At 37.4% G+C, this 21,399-nt stretch overlaps 1 protein-coding gene across 3 annotated transcripts in view; it reads right to left on the reverse strand.

Moving 5' to 3' along the window:
• Positions 1–17: 17 nt before the first annotated feature.
• The window catches only part of mtif2 (mitochondrial translational initiation factor 2), a 31,272-nt gene continuing 9,890 nt past the window's right edge, over positions 18–21,399 (reverse strand). For 2 of the 3 annotated variants that reach the window (XM_072265229.1, XM_072265228.1), the window contains exons 4-15: positions 20,295–20,406; positions 17,848–18,019; positions 16,701–16,861; positions 13,477–13,653; positions 11,312–11,451; positions 10,601–10,725; positions 6,987–7,191; positions 5,644–5,896; positions 4,772–4,912; positions 3,346–3,510; positions 2,929–3,069; positions 18–2,524 (exon numbers count right to left, since the gene is read on the reverse strand). In XM_072265229.1, coding sequence (XP_072121330.1) covers positions 2,355–2,524; positions 2,929–3,069; positions 3,346–3,510; positions 4,772–4,912; positions 5,644–5,896; positions 6,987–7,191; positions 10,601–10,725; positions 11,312–11,451; positions 13,477–13,653; positions 16,701–16,861; positions 17,848–18,019; positions 20,295–20,406 — 1,962 coding nt within the window. In that variant the 3' untranslated portion in view covers positions 18–2,354. Of the gene's footprint in view, positions 2,525–2,928; positions 3,070–3,345; positions 3,511–3,704; positions 3,906–4,771; positions 4,913–5,643; positions 5,897–6,986; positions 7,192–10,600; positions 10,726–11,311; positions 11,452–13,476; positions 13,654–16,700; positions 16,862–17,847; positions 18,020–20,294; positions 20,407–21,399 lie in introns of those variants that run through there. The other variant, XR_011886840.1, reaches the window with a different exon arrangement.

A 21,399-nucleotide genomic window follows, 5' to 3' on the forward strand; every position in this document is an offset into this window, starting at 1 on the left:
CAAGTTTTAATGTTTTTAATTGTAAGGAAATAGGTGGTTATTTTCTCAAAAAAGCAAGTCTGGAAGCAGGAAATACTTGCTGTCTGCCATCCTCTAGCATTTTATTTATTGATCTCTCAATTTCAGATAAAACGTGCCAAACTAATCAGTAGTATGGAAAGGATAATTTAAGGAAATTGCCCTGCATCTGTTCTGCATTAATGCTTTTTAGAGATTTGTCAGTCATGAGGTTTTATTGCACTAATTGTACATTTAAAATATACAAATTAGAGACCTGCATCCACTGGAACTATGTAGAATATAGCCCACCAATGTATTATTTCTAGATCTAGACTTTGAGCTGTTTCTGAACTTATGGGAAGAAATGAGATACAGCAAACAATGGGTCCTGCATTTTGTCAGCCTCCCCAGCGCTTTCACACATTTTTGATAAAATGTTTTAGGAAGTTTATCTTTTAAAGAACTTGACACAGTCCTGAGGATTTAAGGCCCCATTTTATTAGCGTTTCAAGAAAATTGATGTCCAGTTGCTAACCTTTTAAGACACTCTACTCTGGCCACCATAGTGAGCTGGTAAATGGCACAGAAACATGGTGTAAGGGCAAAGACTGGGACCAGGAGCAAGGAACAACCCGAGGTTTGATTGATTTAAGCACTGTGCTGAATTGGAAAGGTCAGGTATGGGCCAAATTGAGGTGGAGGGGCCCAGGCGCATATCAAGGCAGCAGGACCCATGTCCGAGAGCAGCAAGGAACGACCTGAAGTTTGGATGATTTAAACTCAGTGTTGGGATGGGCTGGTTTAGATCACTGCTCTGCAAGACTTATTTGTCTCCACATGGAATTATGGCCTGTAACTAATGGGCTCCTGAATTGGCTGCAGTGATACTGGCTTTGTAGTTGTGGATTCACTTTTGTGAATTTAAGTTCTGAATGTTATTTGCTTATTTTTATTTGCACGATTTACTTTTGAACCAGGTACTAGGGTTCAAAAATTTCATACAATGTTTACTAAAGTCACAGAAGTACATACAAATGAGTTAGAGTAGACCACTTGGCCCCCAGAGTTTACATCTCTTAAATAGTACTGCTAATCTATAATCTTAATCCTATTTTCTCATCTAAATGGTAATCTTTCATTCCCTTGCTTATCAAGAACCTAACTTTGGTTTAAAAAAAACATTCAAAGACTGCTTTCTCTGCCCTTTCAGGAAGAGTGTTCCATAGGTTCATGACCTTCAAAGAGGAAATAAATTAAGAACGTGGAACGAATGCTGAATTCTGAAATACAAATATTGAAAATCCAAAATTTAGGATCAAAATGTCAACAGATAAATATTTTATGCAATCACAGGAGAAAATCCGCCAATGTTCCATGTAAAACCAAGCAATATACACAAAATGCTGGAGTATCTCAGCAGGCCAGGCAGTATCTATGGAGAAATGTAAACAGTCGATGTTTCGGGCCAAGACTCTTCATCAGGGCTGGCCCAAAAATACTTCGCACAGTAATGATTTCCCAAGTATTTAATACTATTTTCATATACAGGTACTCATTTTAGATACTGTACTGAAATCTACCTTAAAGTTATTTTTTAATTAACAGGAGGCTTGATTTGAGTCTATTTTCCGTCCTTCCTTTCACTTTCAAGTTCAGGGATCGACAAAAACTTCCAATTATAACTCTCTCTTTCTGTTGCCATTCCAATCAAAGCCCTTTCTTAGTGCAAATCTTGTGATTCCCACAGTCAAAATGCTGACAATAGGTACCTATATACAAAACAAATGGAGACCAAGATGCAGCTTAGCTCTCATGTAAAAGATCTTTATCTTCAAAAACTGAATTATCATGAGCCAAATTCCTTACATTAAAAATTGCAGCTGTTGGCAACCCACGGTTAAGAGAAAAGCTCCAATCAAAAATTACACCATATACAGTATCAGATATATTAGCATATAGCACAATCTGCTTTTGCCATATTTACAATAATTGATCAAAATAAAATTAAAACAAATGCATTACTTGAAGTATTTTAAATTGTGATTTGAAATCTGGGTCATGGACTGATTTTGCAATTCCATATTCATAGATCTTTTTGGGGTTGTATGTTCAAAAGATCTGTACTGCTCCACTAAAACAATAAATTAATTCCTTACATAATGTTTAATAATACTTCTATGAGAAGTAATAAAAGATATGAACAGATTTTTTTTAGCAGTCTGCATTCTAAAGAAAAGTTCAAATACAACAAAATACACCTCTTATCTGTTTAATCCATTTTTACTTTACATAATTTACAATGGTAGTGCCATTTAATTTTATTCAAAATAACAGGTTCTTGGCAACAATGAGGATTAAAATCCTGGATCCCAAGAGATATTTTGTGGAACCTCCTTTTCTTCATAACAAATAATTTCATCACCAAGCTTTATATCAATATCATTATCCAAGCTGAGGCCACATTCCATGCCAGTCTTCACAACAGAAACGTCATCCTTCAGATGTCTGAGAGAAGTGAGGGAACCTGAACAGGGTAAGGAAAAATAATCATTTTTACTGACTTTACTAGTTACAAACACTCTCCCTACATAAACATTTAATAATATACATTTTTCCCTAATTTGTTGGCTTCTCTTTGGCTATTCCAACGGATCTCCCACCACTACAGCAATAACCTTCCTTCATCCACACAGCAGATAAGCAATTTGCCTCCAAGCACAAGAAATAATTTGCAAAGCACTATTAGAAAAGGGCAAAAGACAGACTGTGGACAATCTGACAAATGGATATTTTGCGTTAAGTCTATTTAAATATTTGACACAAACTGCCCTTGGAAATTCATTTTAGCGGTTTTGTATGCAATGGTATATAAAAAAAAACACATCTACACACACACAATAAATAGGCTTGCACAAGAACAAAACATACCTTTCCACAAAATATGGCCATCGCGGATTAGCTTAAATTTCATCTTTTTGTGCAACTGACCCTTGTGAACTCTACAACCTGCTACTGGTACCTCCTTTTTTCCTACTGTAACATGAAAAAGTGCTAACACTGATGCCTCTCCTGAAAGCAAAGTAGATTTGGTAGAACCAGATCAAAAATGTATCCAGGAACAAAACAGATACAGTTAGTTATATGTTATATAGAAACAGGTGAGTTTAGAAAATTGTTGAGTAAACTCTACTTGGGCTTCCAGCTGAGTACTGGTATCAACACCTGTACCCGACTGGAAGCCAGAGAAGAGTTTATTTGTCATATATGCTAGCAAAGCACTAGATCCTTTTAGAAAATAGTATTCAATGTTAAATTATGTTAAATGATATAAAACCCAAAGCATACCCATTATGTTTTCTTCAAGTACTAGGGGTAATTTGGCACTCAGTTCATCCTTAAGGTCATCAATGAGCTGATAGATAACCTTATACAATTTGATTTTTATTCCTTTCTTGTTAGCCATCTGTTGTACCACTTTGTTGGCATTTACATTAAAGCCATATACCAAACCTATAAATTCAATAAAAGAGTGCCGTTAATTTACATGCCAAAATCCATACACCGTTCATGGATAATTATACAATCTTCCTGAACTGTGGCTTCCACACCACTATTTTTAATAAAGCTCTTGATTGCATCTCATTCACCTCCCCCACCCCTGCTCTCTTCCAGGACAGAACAAGGAGAGTTCCCCTGGTCCTCACCTTCCACCTCAACATCCTTTGCATTCAAGAGATTATTCGCTATAATTTCCACAACTCCACATAGCTTCCCCTTGCCTCCTTCTTCATCACTTTGCAGGGAGTATTCTCTTCACGACTTCCTGGTCCACTCTTCTCATCAAACACCCCTGTTCTTAACAACACACACAAAATGTTGGAGGAATTCAGCAGGCGAGGCAGCATCTATGGAAAAGAATACAGTTGATGTTTCGGGCCGAGATCTTGAAGGGACTAAACTCTTTTCCCTAGGTGCTGCCTGGCCTACTGAGTTCCTCCTCCACTTTGTGTGTGTTGCTTGGATTTCCAGTATCTGCCGATTTTCTCTTATTTGTGATTGGACCTCTATTCTTAAGGCACTTTCCTTGCAGCTGCAGAAAATCACCTGCACTCTTTCCACTTTAGTGTACTGCAAAGAGTGTTCGTAGTTGTTTTATTTTTCATTTATATTTTTGGTTCACTTTTTCTAAGCACCAATGTACTTGTAACATTTTCCCAATAAAGAATGTGATTATCATTTCTATGTAAAAATTGACTACTCTGGGAATTCAACTGTGCATTTCACTTCAATTATATGTTTCCTGAGCCACCTGATGACTAAAGTTATCACTACAACAGCAGTACTTAAAGGAGAACTCCCTGAGCAGGTTCCAGGCTAGCACAGAGAACCTTTAACTTAATCACTTACCAGCACTTATTCAGAGGTGCCCCTGCCACATCTACCAAAATGTAAACCTTCCGGGCCTGATGCATGACCCCGCACCCCACAAGCATATCCTGAATGGCCTTTAGCCACAAGTGCACCAGACCCAAATCCATAATCCTTGCCTCAGCTGTTTTACCTATCTTCCTTCTTCCCAACAGTGCAGCATAAGGAAAGAACTCTGTAAAAATCTTTCACTGGCATCAAGCGCCTTTGAATAGATTTAACAAATGTATTAATTTAATGGATTTATTAGCTGAGTAAAACATAAACCCTAATACTCTTGACATTTTACAGACATAAATTAAAAATGCAGTACATTTATTTAAGACCAAAACTAAAATCTTACCTGAAAAAGTCTCAGCTGAGACTACATCATTTTCACTAATATCTCCAATACCAAAATGAATCACTTGCAGTTTACACTGTTCATCAGCATCATAAGCATCTAAGATGTTTAGAATAGCTTCCACAGAGCCATCAACATCACCTTCAGGAAGGAAAGTAATTTTAAAATACTTTAACCGCTGTTTGTCTAGTTACAAAATTGGCATTTATAATCAAAGAAAATACTCCATTTTCACAACAAAAGCACAAACAATCCACTATTAGAAAGCCAGATGAGTTGATAATTTGAAACAGTCATAAAGTCCAGTAGAAAAGTCTACTGGAAAATGTAACAACATGCAGACATTAGACAAGAATCCAATAAAACTGTATTGTACCAGTGGAACACATTATTGCTCGACATTTTGCTTGTGTTTTCAAGGCAGCATTTGCCACCCATCCATAACTGAAAGAGTACCAGTGAGCCACCTTTTTGAACTGCTGCTGCCCGTCACTGGCTCAGTCAGAAGAAACTGAGGTATGCAGATCAGAAAAACCTACATGCACTTGCAGTGAGCATTAGTTAAGGTCCACGGAGTTTATGAAATAGCTACATTAAATAAGCTTGGATAGGAAGCAAAAAAGTCGGACATTCTCTCTGGCAATATAAATGAGGATGTTAGTTTAAAAAAAACACCAGCACCCGAACAGCTCAGCAATATTCACTACTCAGGATTATACAAACATTTAAGAAATTTGGTTATCACAGGACATTTGGGGAAAATCTACAGAATGGTAACTAGCTTAACTACTGGGTCAAAATTGTTAACAATACACTAGAGCTGCAGTACAGAATTGTACGTGATCGAAGCCCACCAGCTATATGGCATTTACCTTTTACTATTATTGGAAGTGTAAATTTGTCCAATTCACTCTTTTCTTTCGGCCTTGCCGCCATTAGACGTTTATTGGCCTTGTACATTGCAGATTTTCTCTGTCTCCAATTCAGGCTACTAAATTTCTCTCGATCTTTCTTGTATGCCTCAAGGTGTTCCTTTTGCTTTGCTTGAATCACCTCAAGGTCTTGTTTGATTTTTTCCTGTGCTTCGACATAGTTCCTCCATTCTAAAACCTCTCTGGCTCTTTGCTGTGCAGCCAAGCAAAACAATTAGAAAAGATCAAATTCATCAAGTTGTCATCAGGATACAGTTCAAAAGATGTATAGAACAATAATGGCTACTCTGATGAATCATTTTATCATGAAGGTCAACATATTAGAAGAACCTGGTCCCTCTCTTATTCCAATTGTTTTTCAATAATTTTTATTCTAAAACTTCTTCAATACTAATATGTGTTAATAGAAACAGAAGAAATAAGACAGAATTGGCTACAAGGCCCTTCAAGCTGGCTGTGCCTGATCTTCTACTTCAATTAGTACTGTCCTCAAATCCACTGACTCATCAGACATCTGACAATCTGTTTTGAATTAACATAATAACTCAGTTTCTACAGTCATCCATATTGGAGAATTCCATTGTGTGAATAAATGTCTCCTCATCACAGTACTAAATGGTCTATCCCTTATTCTCAAGCTATAACCCTGGTCTGAGACACCTCCTTGTATCTAGTCTGTCAAAGATTTTTGTAATTTTTGATGAGATCTCCTCTCATTCTTCTAACCTTCAAAGAATAAGTTCCCAGTAAACATACACAAAATGCTGCAGGACCTCATAAGAATAAGGAGTTGACATTTTGGGCCAAGTCCCTTCATCACGAGCCCTGATGAAGGTTCTCAGCCCAAAATATCGACTATTTATTCCTCTCCATAGATGCCCCCTGATCTGCTGGGTTCCTCCAGCATATTGTGTACGTTACTCTGGATTTCCAGCATCTAGTGTTTAGTACCTGAAAACACATTCTCTCCTCATCTGGTAAACCACTCATTCTTGTAACCAGTCTAGCAAATCTTCATTGAACTCACTTATAAGGCAAGTTAAGGTCTACTACCATGAAGGTGATCACAATGATTAGATTAATTGCAGGCTCTGTATTCTCTCATTTTGACATTCTCATTTACGTCAACATTTTTGTATTAAGTGATAGCTCACGTGATAAATGCACAATTTACTTTGAACCAAAGGTGCTATGAAAGGTGTAAGTTTTCAATGTAACTATTAATTTGAGAACAATGAGGTATATAATGATAACCATAACTGAGAAAAGACTAGATTCCTTACCTCTGATTCCACTTCAAGTATCTCATCTCCTGCAGATGGAAGTTCTTTCCAACCTACTATTTCAACTGGAGTACTTGGTCCAGCAGAATTCATTGGTTTGTTATTTTCATCAAACATTAATCGTACTTTAGCCCAGCTCTTTCCTGCCACCAGGACACAACCTTTCATCAATGTTCCACGCTGGATGATAGCTGTGGTAACTGGTCTATCAAATAAAGTAGTATTTAGTCCAGTTTAATTCATGCGCAATAGTTAAGACAACATAAGATTTTAATTTCCAGGAATTTTCTACTGTTACATTCCAGGAACCATGGAAGTTAATTTCCATTCTGCAACATTTCATGAATAATAATGGTAACAGCCAAATAATCTGCTTGTATCTCCACTGAATGAAGAATAAATATCAGCTGTGGAACCAGCAAGAAATCATCTGTATTATATCCCAGTAAGTTAATTAACTGGATAATGCTTTAACACGATAAGTTTTTTTTTAAACTTCCAACAATGCAGCATTCCCTCAAGTAAAATGTAGATTTTTCACTTTAATACAGTGATGGCTGAAGTTTCTGGAAATAGTTCACAAGGCGCAGGATAACTGTATCTCACAGAAGTAGTAGTTCTCTAATGGCAGGGCTGGGCAACCGTGGCTGACATGGGAAGTTAAGGACTGCATAAAAGCCAAGGAAAGGGCATATAAGGTAGCAAAAGTGAGTGGGAAGTTGGATGACTGGGAAGCTTTTAAAATCCAACAAAAGGCAACTAAAAAAGCTATAAGAAGGGAAAAGATGAAATGGGAGGGCAAACTAGCCAATAATATAGAACAGGATACCAAAAGTTTTTTCAGTTATATAAAGAATGAAAGGGAGGTGAGAGTTGATGCTGAACCACTGGAAAATGATACTGGTGTGGTAGTAATGGGGGAACAAAGAAATGGCAGATGAACTTAATGGGTACTTTGCATCAGTCTTCACTGTGGAAAACACTAGCAGTGTGCCAGAGGTCCGCGAGTGTCACAAAGCAGGAGTGAGTGTCATTGCTATAAGATTTTAAGGTGGATAAGTCACCCGAACCAGATAGACTACATTCCAGAGTCCAGAGAGAGGTTGCTGAAAAGATGCATTGGTCATGATCTTTCAAGAATCACTTGATTCTGGCATGGTCCCGGAGGACTGGAAAATTGCAAATGTCACTCCAGTCTTTAAGAAGGGAGGAAGACAAAAAAGAGTAAATTATAGGCCAGTTAGCCTAAACACAGTGGTTGGGAAAGTGTTGGAATCTATTATTAAGGACACTTCAGGGTACTTGGAGGCAAATGATAAGTTAAGTCAAAGTCAGCATGGTTTCTGTAAAGGAAAAGCTTGTCTGACAAATCTGTTTGAGGAAGTAACAAGCAGGGTGGATAAAGGAGAGGCAGTGGATGTCATTTACTTGGACTTCTGGAAACATTTGATAAGGTGCCACACATGAGGCTGCTAAACAAGATAAAATCCTATGATATTACAGGAAAGATACTGGCGTTGATAGACGAATGACTGACAGCCAGGAGGCAGTGAGTGGGAATGAAGGGGGCCTTTTCCGGTTAGCTGCCAGTGACTAGTGGTGCTCCTCAGGGGTCAGTATTGGGACTGCTACTTTTCACATTGTTTGTCAATGATTTGGATAATGGATTTGATAGCTTTGTGGCAGTTTGCAGATGATACGAAGATAGGTGGAGGGGTAGGTAGTGCTGAGGGAGCAATAGGAGGAATGGGCAAAAATGTGGCAGATGGAATAGAGTGTTGGGAAATGTACCATAATGCATTTTGGTAAAAAGAGCAATAGTGTGGACTATTATCTAAATGGGGAGAAGTTTCAAACATCAGAGGTGCAGAGGGTTTTAGTCCTCATTGAAGACTCCCAGAAGTTAATTTACAGGTTGAGTCTGTGGTAAAGAAGGCAAATGCAATGTTGGTATTTATTTCAAGGGGAATAGAATATAAAAGCAAGGAGATAATGCAGAGGTTTTATAAGACATTAGTCAGGCCACACTTCAGCGTATTGTCAATAGTTTTACTCCCCATTTCTCAGAAAGGATGCATTGTCATTGGACCGAGTCCAGAGGAGGGTCACGAGGATGATTTTGCGAATGAAGGAATTAACAAATGAGGAGCGTTTGGCAGCTTTGGGCCTGTACTCACTGGAACTTAGAAGAATGCGGGGGGGGGGGCATCTCATTGAAACCTACGGAATATTGAAAGGACTAGATAGGGTGGATGTGGAGAGGATGTTTCCTATGATGGAGATATATTGAGGGGTGACCTTTTAGAACAGAGGTAAGGAGGATTTTTTTAGCCAAAGAGTAGTGAATCTGTGGAATGCTCTGCCACAGACTGCAGTGGAGGCCAAGTCCATGCATATATTTAAGGCAAAAATTGATAGTTTCCTGATCGGTCTGGGCATCAGATGATATGGCAAGAAGGCAGGTGTATGGGGTTGAGTGGATTCAGGATTGGCCAGGATGGAATGGCAAAGCAGACTTGATGGACTGAATGGCCTAATTCTGCTCCTGTCTCATGGAGGATTTGGAGTCATAGAGTCAGCAGCTTAGAAACGGTACAATCCCATTGACCAACATTTGATCATAGTCTTCCAAACCTTGACAATTCAAGTATTCATGTAGATATTTCTTGAATGTTGCAAGAGTACTTGTGCCCACACCCATGCAAGCAGTACATTACGGATTCCAATTTGCCTTTATCTTAAACTTATGCCTATGAATATTAGGTTTCTATACCATGAGGAAGAATTAACTGCTGTCCACTCTTTTCTCCTCAATTCTGTATGTACCTTTATCAATTACCCCATGAAAATAAGAGGGTTGATTTATTTTTTATATTCTCTAACTCAATGCCAGTCAACAACAGTTAAGTGAGTGTGACTTTTCAACATTTTGGACAGAACCAGCATTCTTACTTATGAAATGCACCATTTAGCTCTAACTTACACCATTGCTAAAAGATCTCCTAAAGCAGTCGTACTTGTACCTTCCAGTGCAATCATTCAATCTGAGCAGTCCTAATTTGGTTTCTATTTTCTGATCGACAAGTACTGTAACTAATTCCTATTTCTGATCTGGATGACTGATGGACGAGAACCTGACTATTATGGTAAGTCCCTTGTGGATGCTTAAATATTCCAATACCTAACAAGCACATTAAGCACATTAACACATTAAGCTTTGCTAAGAGAACCAGCTTTGAATTATATAGCAATCTATCCCTGGCTTCCTGACTCTGCTTTCAAAGAAACTTAAAAATACGTACTCCATAGTATAGGCAAGCTATCTGTTTGGAAACTAACTCACATACATTTCCTAAATATCACTAGTTAACTTTAGTAAATTAATAGACAAGCACTGGTTTGTTTGATATATACAATGTATTTCAGGAAATAATTTAAATATGAATTGTGAATTGATAGCAGTGATGTACAAGGCCATTTTTCCTGTACTAAAATTTATTACAACATATATATTTAGAACTTAGACACTAGAATTTAATCGAAAGTTCTGAATCTCCTTTGAAAATACATTCCATATATGAAATTCAATAATGTAATAGTAACAATTTACTTACCCTTTTCCTTTATCATTCCGACATTCAATAATGATACCCTCAACAGGTCCTGTACGATCTGCTTTCAACTCTAGCACTTCAGATAGAGCAACAGTAGCTTCAGCTAAAGCCATCAAATTATCTCCCTAAAAAATTCAGAACATTAACAAACATCTGCCTTATTACAGTTCCAAACCATAGAGAATTCCAGAAAACCAAACGTTTCTACTTCACCTTTTAAAGGGAGTCAATCAGAGATGAGCATGAGGGCCAGAAAGCAGCATTTATGACAATGAGCAAACCCACCCCCGCCATTCCCCAACTGCGATCATCAGTATGCACATAAAGAACACACAGATGCATGTAATGTTCATGTTGAACTTACGATTCCAAGATCATTTAAATTTTAATCTCTGTGCATTTTCCTGCCACTCATACTTTTTTGTTTTACACTTGTAAACTTTGTTTTCTACAATGGAAAGTATGTAATCTTGTGACCATGGAAAAAGATTGTTTCAGTACATACATAACAACAAATAATTAAATAACTACCAAGTAAATATTATTTGTTCCATAACTTTAGAATATTTCACTAATTATAGCCTAATTTAATTATGAGGAAGATAAATATGAGATGGAAGTAACATTTGCTTCAAAAAGAGCCAGAAAGATATTTATTAAGCAAATGGGGATTTCAACCAGAGAAGCTGAAAGATGCTATTAAAACATTACCTTAAGAGCAGATATATTTATCGACTGAACATCACCACCATAGTCCTCACAAACTACATCATAGGCTAACAATTCCTTCTTTACACTTTCATGATCTGCCTCTGGTTTGTCACATTTATTTACTGCCAGTATTATTGGAACTGTAATAAAAACAATTAAAATCATTAGATAATTTACATGACAGTAAAATATTCAGAATTACTTGAAAGCTTGCTGACAAAATATTCTCATTACAGCAATTGCTGAACAATTTCTATGGTCAAAAAAACTCTTCTCAGGCTTCCAGCCAGATACAGGTATCGATTACAACCAATGTTTTGATGACAAACTCTGCCATCTTCTTCAGGGATGATGCCTGGGCATGTCTAGATCCAATTTCTATGGTCTTTCCTTGTGTGAGTTGACTGAACAAGTTGACCGAACAAGTTGACCATTTTATAGAATGCTAGTCAACTGCAGAAGGCTGATTTAGTCAGGAAAATGATTGAAAAGTTACAGCCTTTTCATTCACAGCAAATTAATACATATGTCAGGTTTAACTTTAGCTGAAGGTGTAGCAGAGCGTATACTGTGCTCGAGAAAGGATCAATGGTTTATTATTGTAGGAGGAGTTGTTAATATTAACACAAAAGTAAACAGATGTATTAGTCTCTAGATATGTTCCATTCCATACATAGAAAAGGGGACATGAATTTTTGTGTCATTGAGTTCCCACTATTTTATTTCTAGGGCACCACTCTGTCTTTTCCTACTGACAAGGACACCCCCCCCCCCCAATGATGCAAAATCTGCAGAATCTTCATGTTACAATTGTCAGATTCACCTAAATATCATCTAATATTCTGTGTGACAATGGCTCTGTTAGAATTTCTCCATTTCCAGGCCATTCCATCAAATTTAATTTTGGGAAGGAGGTAAAAGACAGCTCTACAGGTTTGGGAAACAATGGGACTGGGAACTGCAGAGGGAAGACCTTCAGAACTGGTTTCGGAGCAGGTGGGTTCATGAATAGTGGCAGTGAGATGAACCTAGAGGTAATAGGAGAAAAAGGACCAAAACCTGGGCACTTTACATTCATATCAGGATGTATCTAGCCACTCAGAAAATATTGTTACATTGTTGTATGCAAGTTGGATGTTGTATTTCCTGCATTATAATGTGACAAAGATTAGAACATCTGCTTTGCTGATTGCGATATAAATACTGGCCACATAAATCCCTTTCCTCTTCAAAAAATGGTACCAGGAAACTTTATCTTAAATCTACTTGTGATTTTTAAATATATAGTTTCATCTGACCCATGTTCAACAGTACAACAATCCATCACTACTCAATTCTTTTGACCCTATTTCTAAATACAACTTCAAAAGGAACACCAACTCAAGTAGGCATTAATGTCAGCTTCTTCCTCAGAACAATGAATAATAGAAGGCAGAGCAGTGGATGTGATGTATTTAGATTTTAGTAAGGCATTTGACAAGGCTCCCCATGGTAAGCTCATTCAGAAAGTAAGGAGGCATGGGATCCAGGAAACTTGGCTGTATGGATTCAGAACTGACTTGCCCACAAAAGGCAAAGGGTTGTAGTAGATGAAACAGATACTGCCTGGATGTTCGTGACCAAATACTCCAACAGAGTGGATGGGGTGGGGAAGTTTCCTATAGTGGGGGAGTCTAGGACCAGAGGGCACAACCTCAGAATACAGGAAGGTCCATTTAGAACAGAGATGAGGAGGAACTTCTTTAGCTAGAGAGTGGTGAATCTGGAAAATTAGTTGCCACAGGCAGTGGTGGAGGCTAGGTAATTGGGTGTATTTAAAGTGGAGGTTGATAAATTCTTGATAAGTCAGGGCATAAAGACAGGACAATGAGGTTGAGAGGGGAATGGATGACCCATGATCATATAGCAAAGCAGACTTGATGGGCCAAATGGCCCAGTTCTGATCTTATTTAAGAGATGCTTACATGGATGAATCAAAATGGAGGGCTATGTGGGAGGGAAGGGTTAGAATGACGTGAGAGTAGGTTAAAAGGCTGGCACGACATTGTGGGCCAAAGAGCCCTACTGTGTTGTACTGTTCTATATCCTATGTTCTGTAGCCAAGGATTCACTAAAAACATACCAATTTTATAAAAATAATTTCAACTCTACATTTTTACATGTACCATTAGATTTTTTAGCATGTTGAATTGATTCTATTGTTTGCTTCATTACTCCATCATCTGCAGCAACAACCAATATCACAATGTCTGTCACATTAGCGCCTCGGGCTCTCATTGCTGAGAAGGCTGCATGGCCAGGGGTATCCAAGAAGGTTATCTTTTCACCAGAAGGTAAACAAACTGTGTAAACAAGCAAAACCTTTTAGTGACCACAGAAGGAAAAGCACACATTTCATCAATTCAGTGAAAGCAGAGAACTGCAATAGTTGAAAATTCCTTATAAATTGTTGTTATACAAAGGTCACTACAATGAGCAAAATAAACCTGGTAACTTCCATTCAAGATTCAAGATTGTTTAATGTCATTTCCAAGTGTTACTCCAGATCTGATGCAGGATATAAAAAACACACTAACATAAAGAACACAGTAATTAAAAAAACACAATAAATATACTGTAACTATATGACAGCTTATAAACATAGATTGATTATATGTACATAAAGTGATGAGAGGTACAGAAGTGACTGTGCATAAGGTGTCTTTTGACAGGAAATAATAAAGTATTGGTGGTGTGGCATGTGGTGGGACGGGTTAGTGGATGAAGCCTCACTGTTTGGGGAAAGTAACTGGTTCTGAGTCTGGTGGTACTGGTGTGGTTGCTACATAGCCTCCACTCTATGATGGAAGTGGACAAAACAGTCTATGATCAAGTGGGTGGTATCCTTCATGACACTGCTAGTCTTCTCCCGGTAACTTTCTGCATACATGTCCTTGATGGTGCCGCCCCAGTGCAGTTTCTGTACCATGCAGAAGTGCAGTACGTTACGATGCTTTCTACTCTACTCATCTCTCGAAGGTTGTGAATATCGATGTGCATAGTCCAGTTCTCTTCAGCCTTCTCAGAAAATAAAGGCGTTGCTGAGCTTTCTTGATTGAGTAGGGTGTGTTCTTTGAGGCTTTGAGGGATGTGCATTCTCAGCAGTTTCTTCTGCTAAGTAATTAAATATTCTGTATGCTCTATTATTCATCTTGACTCCTTCCAGAAATATTGTTCACTGAGAAATTCTGATTAAAATCTTAATTCTACAGAACAATTACAAGGGAAACTTTCACTTTTATTTATTTTTAAGGGTTAAAGCTAACTTTTCCATGCTCAAAGATTTATTAAATTAATTATGGTTTTGAAAACTGACTTTAGCTCAAATTACTGAAAATAAAATCTGACTCATCAGCATTTTGTGGTCAAAGGAATTTCACCTTTCATGATTCAGTCTAACTAAGGAATGTAATAACAGCACCGTGCATTTATATCCACAGAAACATTGTGAGGTGAAAGTCAAATCAAATATTATGATACTAAAGCAAATGATGTGGCATTTAAAGAGCGTATTTAAAAGGAGATGTGAGATAGGGAAGGTATTAACAGGGAGTAAAACCTTTGTATGGCCAGAGACAGTGAGATGACAGAAATCAGGGGGCACATTCTTGTCTGTTAGTAGGGCTAGATGAGTAAAGGAGAAATGAGGCTACAGAGTGATTTCAAACTAAGGATGCAAGTAAAATGGGAATAGGAGAGAATGGATTAGGAAAGATCACCACCCTCTAGGCTGCCTGAGTAGAAATATCAGAAACAGCATGGGAACACTGGTCTTCAGGGAAAAAATGAGAAGGATCTTGATGGGCTATTTGGAGAGGCTTACTTAAGAAATGGCCAAATATGGTACGTTGGCAGGTAATTAGAAAGAGTAAGGAAGAATGAAAGCATGGGGTGTGGATTTGGAAGTGCAGAGTATTTGAGAGGGAAGGAATGTAAAGTGGTCCAATAGGTGTGAAGAGAAGAACAAAGTGAGAGATGAAAGTGGAAGGTAAGTAATGGGCTTTAATTTCAAGCTGAAGTCAATGTGTGCCAAAGTTGGACATTAATGGATCAGAGAAAGTCAAAAGTTTACAAAGGCAATCCATCACACCTGATGTTAGATTAAAATCCCATTTTTTCTATCATTATGGATACTGTTACAATATACAAAGTTGATTTTTCTGTATATTTTATACATGGTTCCTCGGTTTGAATTTGAGGTAAATTAGTCAAAACTACTTTAATGCAAAATGTAATTGTCCTAATGGAAACTGTAAGATCAACTGTTTTACATTAATGTTCTTCTAGTTCATAGTAAGTATTCAATTAATTGGGTTTACGTGAATAATTGTGGAACTAAGAAGCATAGAGCTCTTTACAAATTATCACATCTTCGAAGTAACTAATGTTACGTTCTTTGAGGCATTTGAGAGAAAGTATAAGCTATTATTTACATTCAAGGTTTTTCGGCTGATCCCCAACTCTTCTCCACAATTGTTGAACTGGTTTAATTGACAAAACTGATACACATAGAAATATAGAAAACCTACAGCACAATACAGGCCCTTCGGCCCACAAAGTTATGCCGAACATGTCCCTACCTTAGAAGTTACTAGGGTTACCCATAGCCCTCTATTTTTCTAAGCTCCATGTACCTATCCAAAAGTCTCTTAAAAGACCCTATCGTATCTGCCTCCACCACCGTTGCCAGCAGCCCATTCCACGCACTCACTGCTCTCTGCGTAAAAAACCTACCCCTGACATCTCCACTGTACTTACTCCCAAGCATCTTAAACCTGTGCCCTCTTGTGGCAGCCATTTCAGCCCTGGGAAAAAGCCCCTGACTATCCACATGATCGATGCCTCCCATCATCTTATACAGGTCACCTCTCATCCTCCGTCGCTCCAAGGAGAAAAGGCTAAGTTCACTCAACCGATTCACATAAGGCATGCTCCCTAATCCAGGAAACATCCTTGTAAATCTCCTCTGCACCCTTTCTATGGTTTCCACATCCTTCCTGTAGTGAGACGACCAGAACTGAGCACAGTACTCCAAGTGGGGACTGACCAGGGTCCTGTATAGCTGCAACATTACTTCTCATCTAGGGAACGTTAAAGGATTAAGTTTTTCAAGTAATTTTCTAACAAAATACTGTAGACTCAAGGGGAGGGTGGGGAGAATCTTAAATTTGCACAGTCTTACAACTGCAAAGTAAACAACTCTAAAGATAAGATTAGAGCTTCACCAAAGAAAAAGAATTAAAAATCTGGGGACAATACTTTTTGAGTCAACAATTAAATAAAGTTGATTTATCACAACATGCTGCTTATATTTGAGGTTAACAGTAACATGGAACAATGGAAGATATACCAAGGAATGCTCCAATATGCTGAGTGATTCCTCCTTCCTCTGTTGCTGCCACTTGGGTTTTTCTAAGGCTGTCAAGTAACGTTGTCTTTCCATGGTCTACATGACCCATGACAGTGACTACAGGTGACCTAGAAACTAATACTGCTGGATCTGCAGGTGGCCTAAAACAAAGAACATAGCAAATGCGATAGCAGTTAACTTATGGATTATGTTTAAACCAATTCACAGCAACTACAAATCTCACAACAACTATACAAAACATAAAATAGTAAAATTGTGAACAAAATTTGGAAATAAATGATGAGCAAAGTAGATTCTAAATCATAGATTGCTGGTAAGTGTATTTTAAAAAAAAATTATTAGTAGTATGTTGCTGGGAAAATCAGTACTTATTAGCCATCATTAATTTCCCTTTCGGTGGTGACAGATCACTTTCATAACACATTGAAGTGCTGAATGTGTTCTTATATAGCTTTTGGATCGGAGTTTTAGGAATTAAAAGTAGCAAGAATGTGGGAGTCCCACACAACAACCTGTCTTGTCTCTTCTTAAGATCCCACTGCTACCAAAGCCTGCGTTCACTCTTTGTGATGGTTAAGGGATTCATCAAAAACGATGGACTGCATCAAAATTCCAGTATGTGCTGAAGAATTGTGTTTCAGAACTAAGCAGGCCTCTAAACCAAACTATTCTAGTTTCGATATCTATCCAAGATGAAATGTGACGAGAACAAGCGCAGACATTCTCTGCTGCTTTTGACCCTCTTGATGGTAACATGCTGAACGTGATGCTATGTGACTGTGATGCTGCAAGCAAGCTTTTCATTCAACTACTCGTGTAAATGACACTACACTCAACTTTGACATCATAATGTAGGCAAATACAGCGCACTATAATCATGGTGTCAGATGATTGATGGCCTGCCAATGAAGCAGTATGCTTCTTCTGAAGATGAAGAGCTTCATGGGTGTTACTGGAACTGCACTCATCCAAGTAAGCTGCATTTATTTGCACACAGAGTGAACTGGCATCTTTATTCCTTATAGAGTGAAGTACAGAAAAAAAAAAGATTTTTTTTCCCCAAGCTAACTATTTCAAAACATAACCACCTCAACCTGATTACATGTGAAATAAAGAACAAGCCTACCTCTTCACAGCATCTTTACATTCTTTCACTTTTTCTTCTGAAAGTTTTGCCCATCTAAACTTCATTCCAGATATTTTTATGATCTCTTTTATCCATTTTTCATCCAAGACAGAATCATCATCTAAGGAGTCCATGTTAATATTTGTGTGCAACAGAGCTTCAAAGACATGATCTGGATAGAGGGAGAAAGTACTTGAATAAGCAAGATACCTTTTTTTGTTTGCAATCTCAGTGAAATCAATGAGCTATACTAACAGATCCACAGCATTCCTATTATACCTATGGAGAGCTACTGGTACTTTCTTGATGCTTTGAACTGTTTGGTTATAGAATGTATGAAAAAGGGGAGCGATGTCACAGTGATACAAAATGAATGTTGTAAATGGAATGAACCATCTTGCGCTGTGAATGATGATGCATGAATGTATTATATAGTTGTAAATTTTAATACAGTACATTTTCAGATAAAAAACATCATAGAAAAGTATCATGGCAGGATAACCTTCTACAACTAATTGCTAAAAATGCTATTTCTTCAAACTGAACAACACTAAGTGTGCTATGGGTCTTCAGCACCCTGGCTATATATATGTGTGAGCCTAATACTGTCAGTACTTTGATAATAAATTGACTTTGAACTTTGAGAGGTTGATGATGAAACATGTAAACTTCTGAGCAAAATTTCTCGCCAATTATCAGTGACAAAAATCTCTGAATTTTGAACACAAACAACAAACACATACAACTGACACTATTTAGAAACTGTTCACTCTACGGTAGTGATTTTTGTCACTGATGGTTGGTGAGACGTAAACAGTAAGACAATTCAGAACTGTTTTGCTCATTGCAGGTTCAAACATTTAGGCTTGGAGATGTCAGAAATGGCCAAGAGCGAAAATGAAATGATTTTACTACTTTGATAAGTTAGTAAGTACAAAGAATTTGACGGTATCGAAAATAATCTTGACTGTTACAATAAAAATAAAGATATGGAGTATTCAATCATCGAAAGTTTTGTATGAAGACAATTCATCTGCTTTAGGTGTCTGCGCTGATTTTGTTCCTTGCATGCACTGGATGAATTCCTCCATCAATAACTACTACAAACTAATACATAGTTTTATAGTACTGTAGTAAATATTGGTAGTGTTTTAACTTGTTCTGTATTTCATTAAAATACATAATTTGTTATATAGTTTATCTTTTTAACTATTTCCATGAAACTTCGGCTAATTGGGGCAGCCGTTAAATTCAACCATGTGCAAAAGACAAAAAACTGTGCAAATAAAAAAAGAAAGAAATAATAATAATAAATAAGCAATAAATATTGAGAACATGAGATGAGTCCTATGGATATAATGATATAGAAATTACCATGATAATTTCTCCTCAGAATTACGATGGTATACAAGAGAATATTTTTTGAAGATTATTGCCAATTTGGGAAGCTACTCTCAAAAAGGTTCACCACCCTTGTTCTACATCTAGACATTTTCAAGTCCTTCATCAAAGACTTTCCTGGTATTATCAATTCAGAAAAGAGGACATTCACTTACAAAATGACTATTTGAAATTCCACAGACAATGAAGCCTAAATATTGCAAAGCCTGAACAAAACTGAGGACTGAACTAATAAGTAGCTTGCAATATTTGTACTACAAGTGCTGGATAATGGCTTTGTCCCACCATAAAAATGTTAATGACTAATTAAATCATGTTGAATCACCACCACTGAAACGCTGTATGGTTACCACTAATTAGAAACATAATAGAAACTAGGATAATATATATTGTGACTTCCAGAGCAGGCCAAAATGGAATATTTTGCAGCAAACATCCCACCTTCTAGTTCCCAAGAGCTTTCCACGATCTTCAACAATCAGGTACAATGATCCTAGGTCCCACACAACTCAAGAAGTTTGAAGTCGTTCAAGATACCAATTGATCAGCATCCTATATACTACCAATTTAAACATTCATTTTCCCTATCCTTCCCTCATTGTGCAATGGGCACTGCTGACACAGTGCACTACAGCAAATTTTTTCAATAGTATTTCCCCAAACGCACACGCTCTTTTCCTGAGATCAAGGAAAACAGATACATTTAAACATCTTATCCTGGAACTTTACTTTCAAGTTAGTTACATACCTTCCTGACTTGGAAATATATTGCCATTCCTTCATTATCACTTGGTAAAAAAAAATCCTGGAATTCCCTACCTACAGCACCGAGAGAGTATACACATCGAAAGGACTACCATAGACCATTGCTTGCTTCTCATTGCCAGTAGTGATGAGCAATAAATGTCAGACATCCCAGTGACACTCATAACTCATGAACAAATAATAAAATTAAAATAGCACCACTGCTGAAGTAGTAGCTTTAATACATTTGCTAATCATGTTACCATTCATTCGCATTTGTTGAGAGAATGGAAGAGGCTTACCTGTATCTTTATCCATTGCTTCTGCAAGTTCAGAGATGGTCATCTTTTGCTTTATTTCCACTTCTTTCTTTACCTGATTTTGTTTCACTGCAGTGCTTTTAAATATCCCCTTCTGGAATGAGAAACAGGGATCATAAAACATCGAACTTATTAAAAGGACACTAGTTGACAAAGCACATGAAAAGATTTCAGTAAGACATTGAAATGTCAGCATAGTTCTCAAATCTCTGGTAAGTACTGCAGAATTGTACATTCATACAATGGAATGACTTCAAATGAGGGCAGAAAAATGGAATTTGATTTATTCAATTTACTCAGTTACTGGCTTCATGGGTTACTCTAAATATGAGAAACACTTATATCTTAAAATGTTTACGTTCAACAGCCAACCTAGGAATTGTAAATATTAATCAGTTAATAGCAATGATAATGATGTATTGTCAGAGATAGTGATGTTCAGTTGCATGCCTTTCCCAACAAGATCTTAAAAAGAACACTAACACCTTTGTGAAATCCTTTGGTTCAAATATAGACCAAGAACCAGTCGTAGCTTTCCTACAAATGAAAATCATATTCAGCATCAGGAGGAAGAGAAAATGAAAGAAAGGGCACTGTATCCTGTTGTTAAATGACCTCAATGCCCATCACTACCGGTACCACTAACTCAGTTGGCTAGAGGTCTTATCTGCCCAATTGGGCAAAGAACATAGTGGGAGAAAAACAACATAAGACCATAAGGCCTAGGAGCAGATCAGGAGGAAAACCTATTTGATCTCATCTTTAGCTCTCTACCCATCTCAGAATCAGACATAACATCACTGGCATACGTCATGAAATTCAGTGTTTTGCGGCATTTTTTTTTACAAAACTATAAATTACAGTAAGAAATACATTTTAAAAGATAAGTAATTCAAAAAGAGAGCAAGCAAATTTGAGGTAGTGTACATGGGTTCGTTGTCCATTCAGAAATCTGATGGTGGATTCATGTACCATAGTGATCACTGCCTTACACAGACAAAGTTCAGCTTTGTTGTGTAAATGAAGCTACATTATGTTGTGGAATAATACTATCATGTAAATGTTACTGAGTAGATTCAGTGCTATT

Source organism: Mobula birostris, chromosome 8 (genome assembly GCF_030028105.1).
Source record: "Mobula birostris isolate sMobBir1 chromosome 8, sMobBir1.hap1, whole genome shotgun sequence".
Taxonomy (NCBI): Eukaryota; Metazoa; Chordata; class Chondrichthyes; order Myliobatiformes; family Myliobatidae; genus Mobula; species Mobula birostris.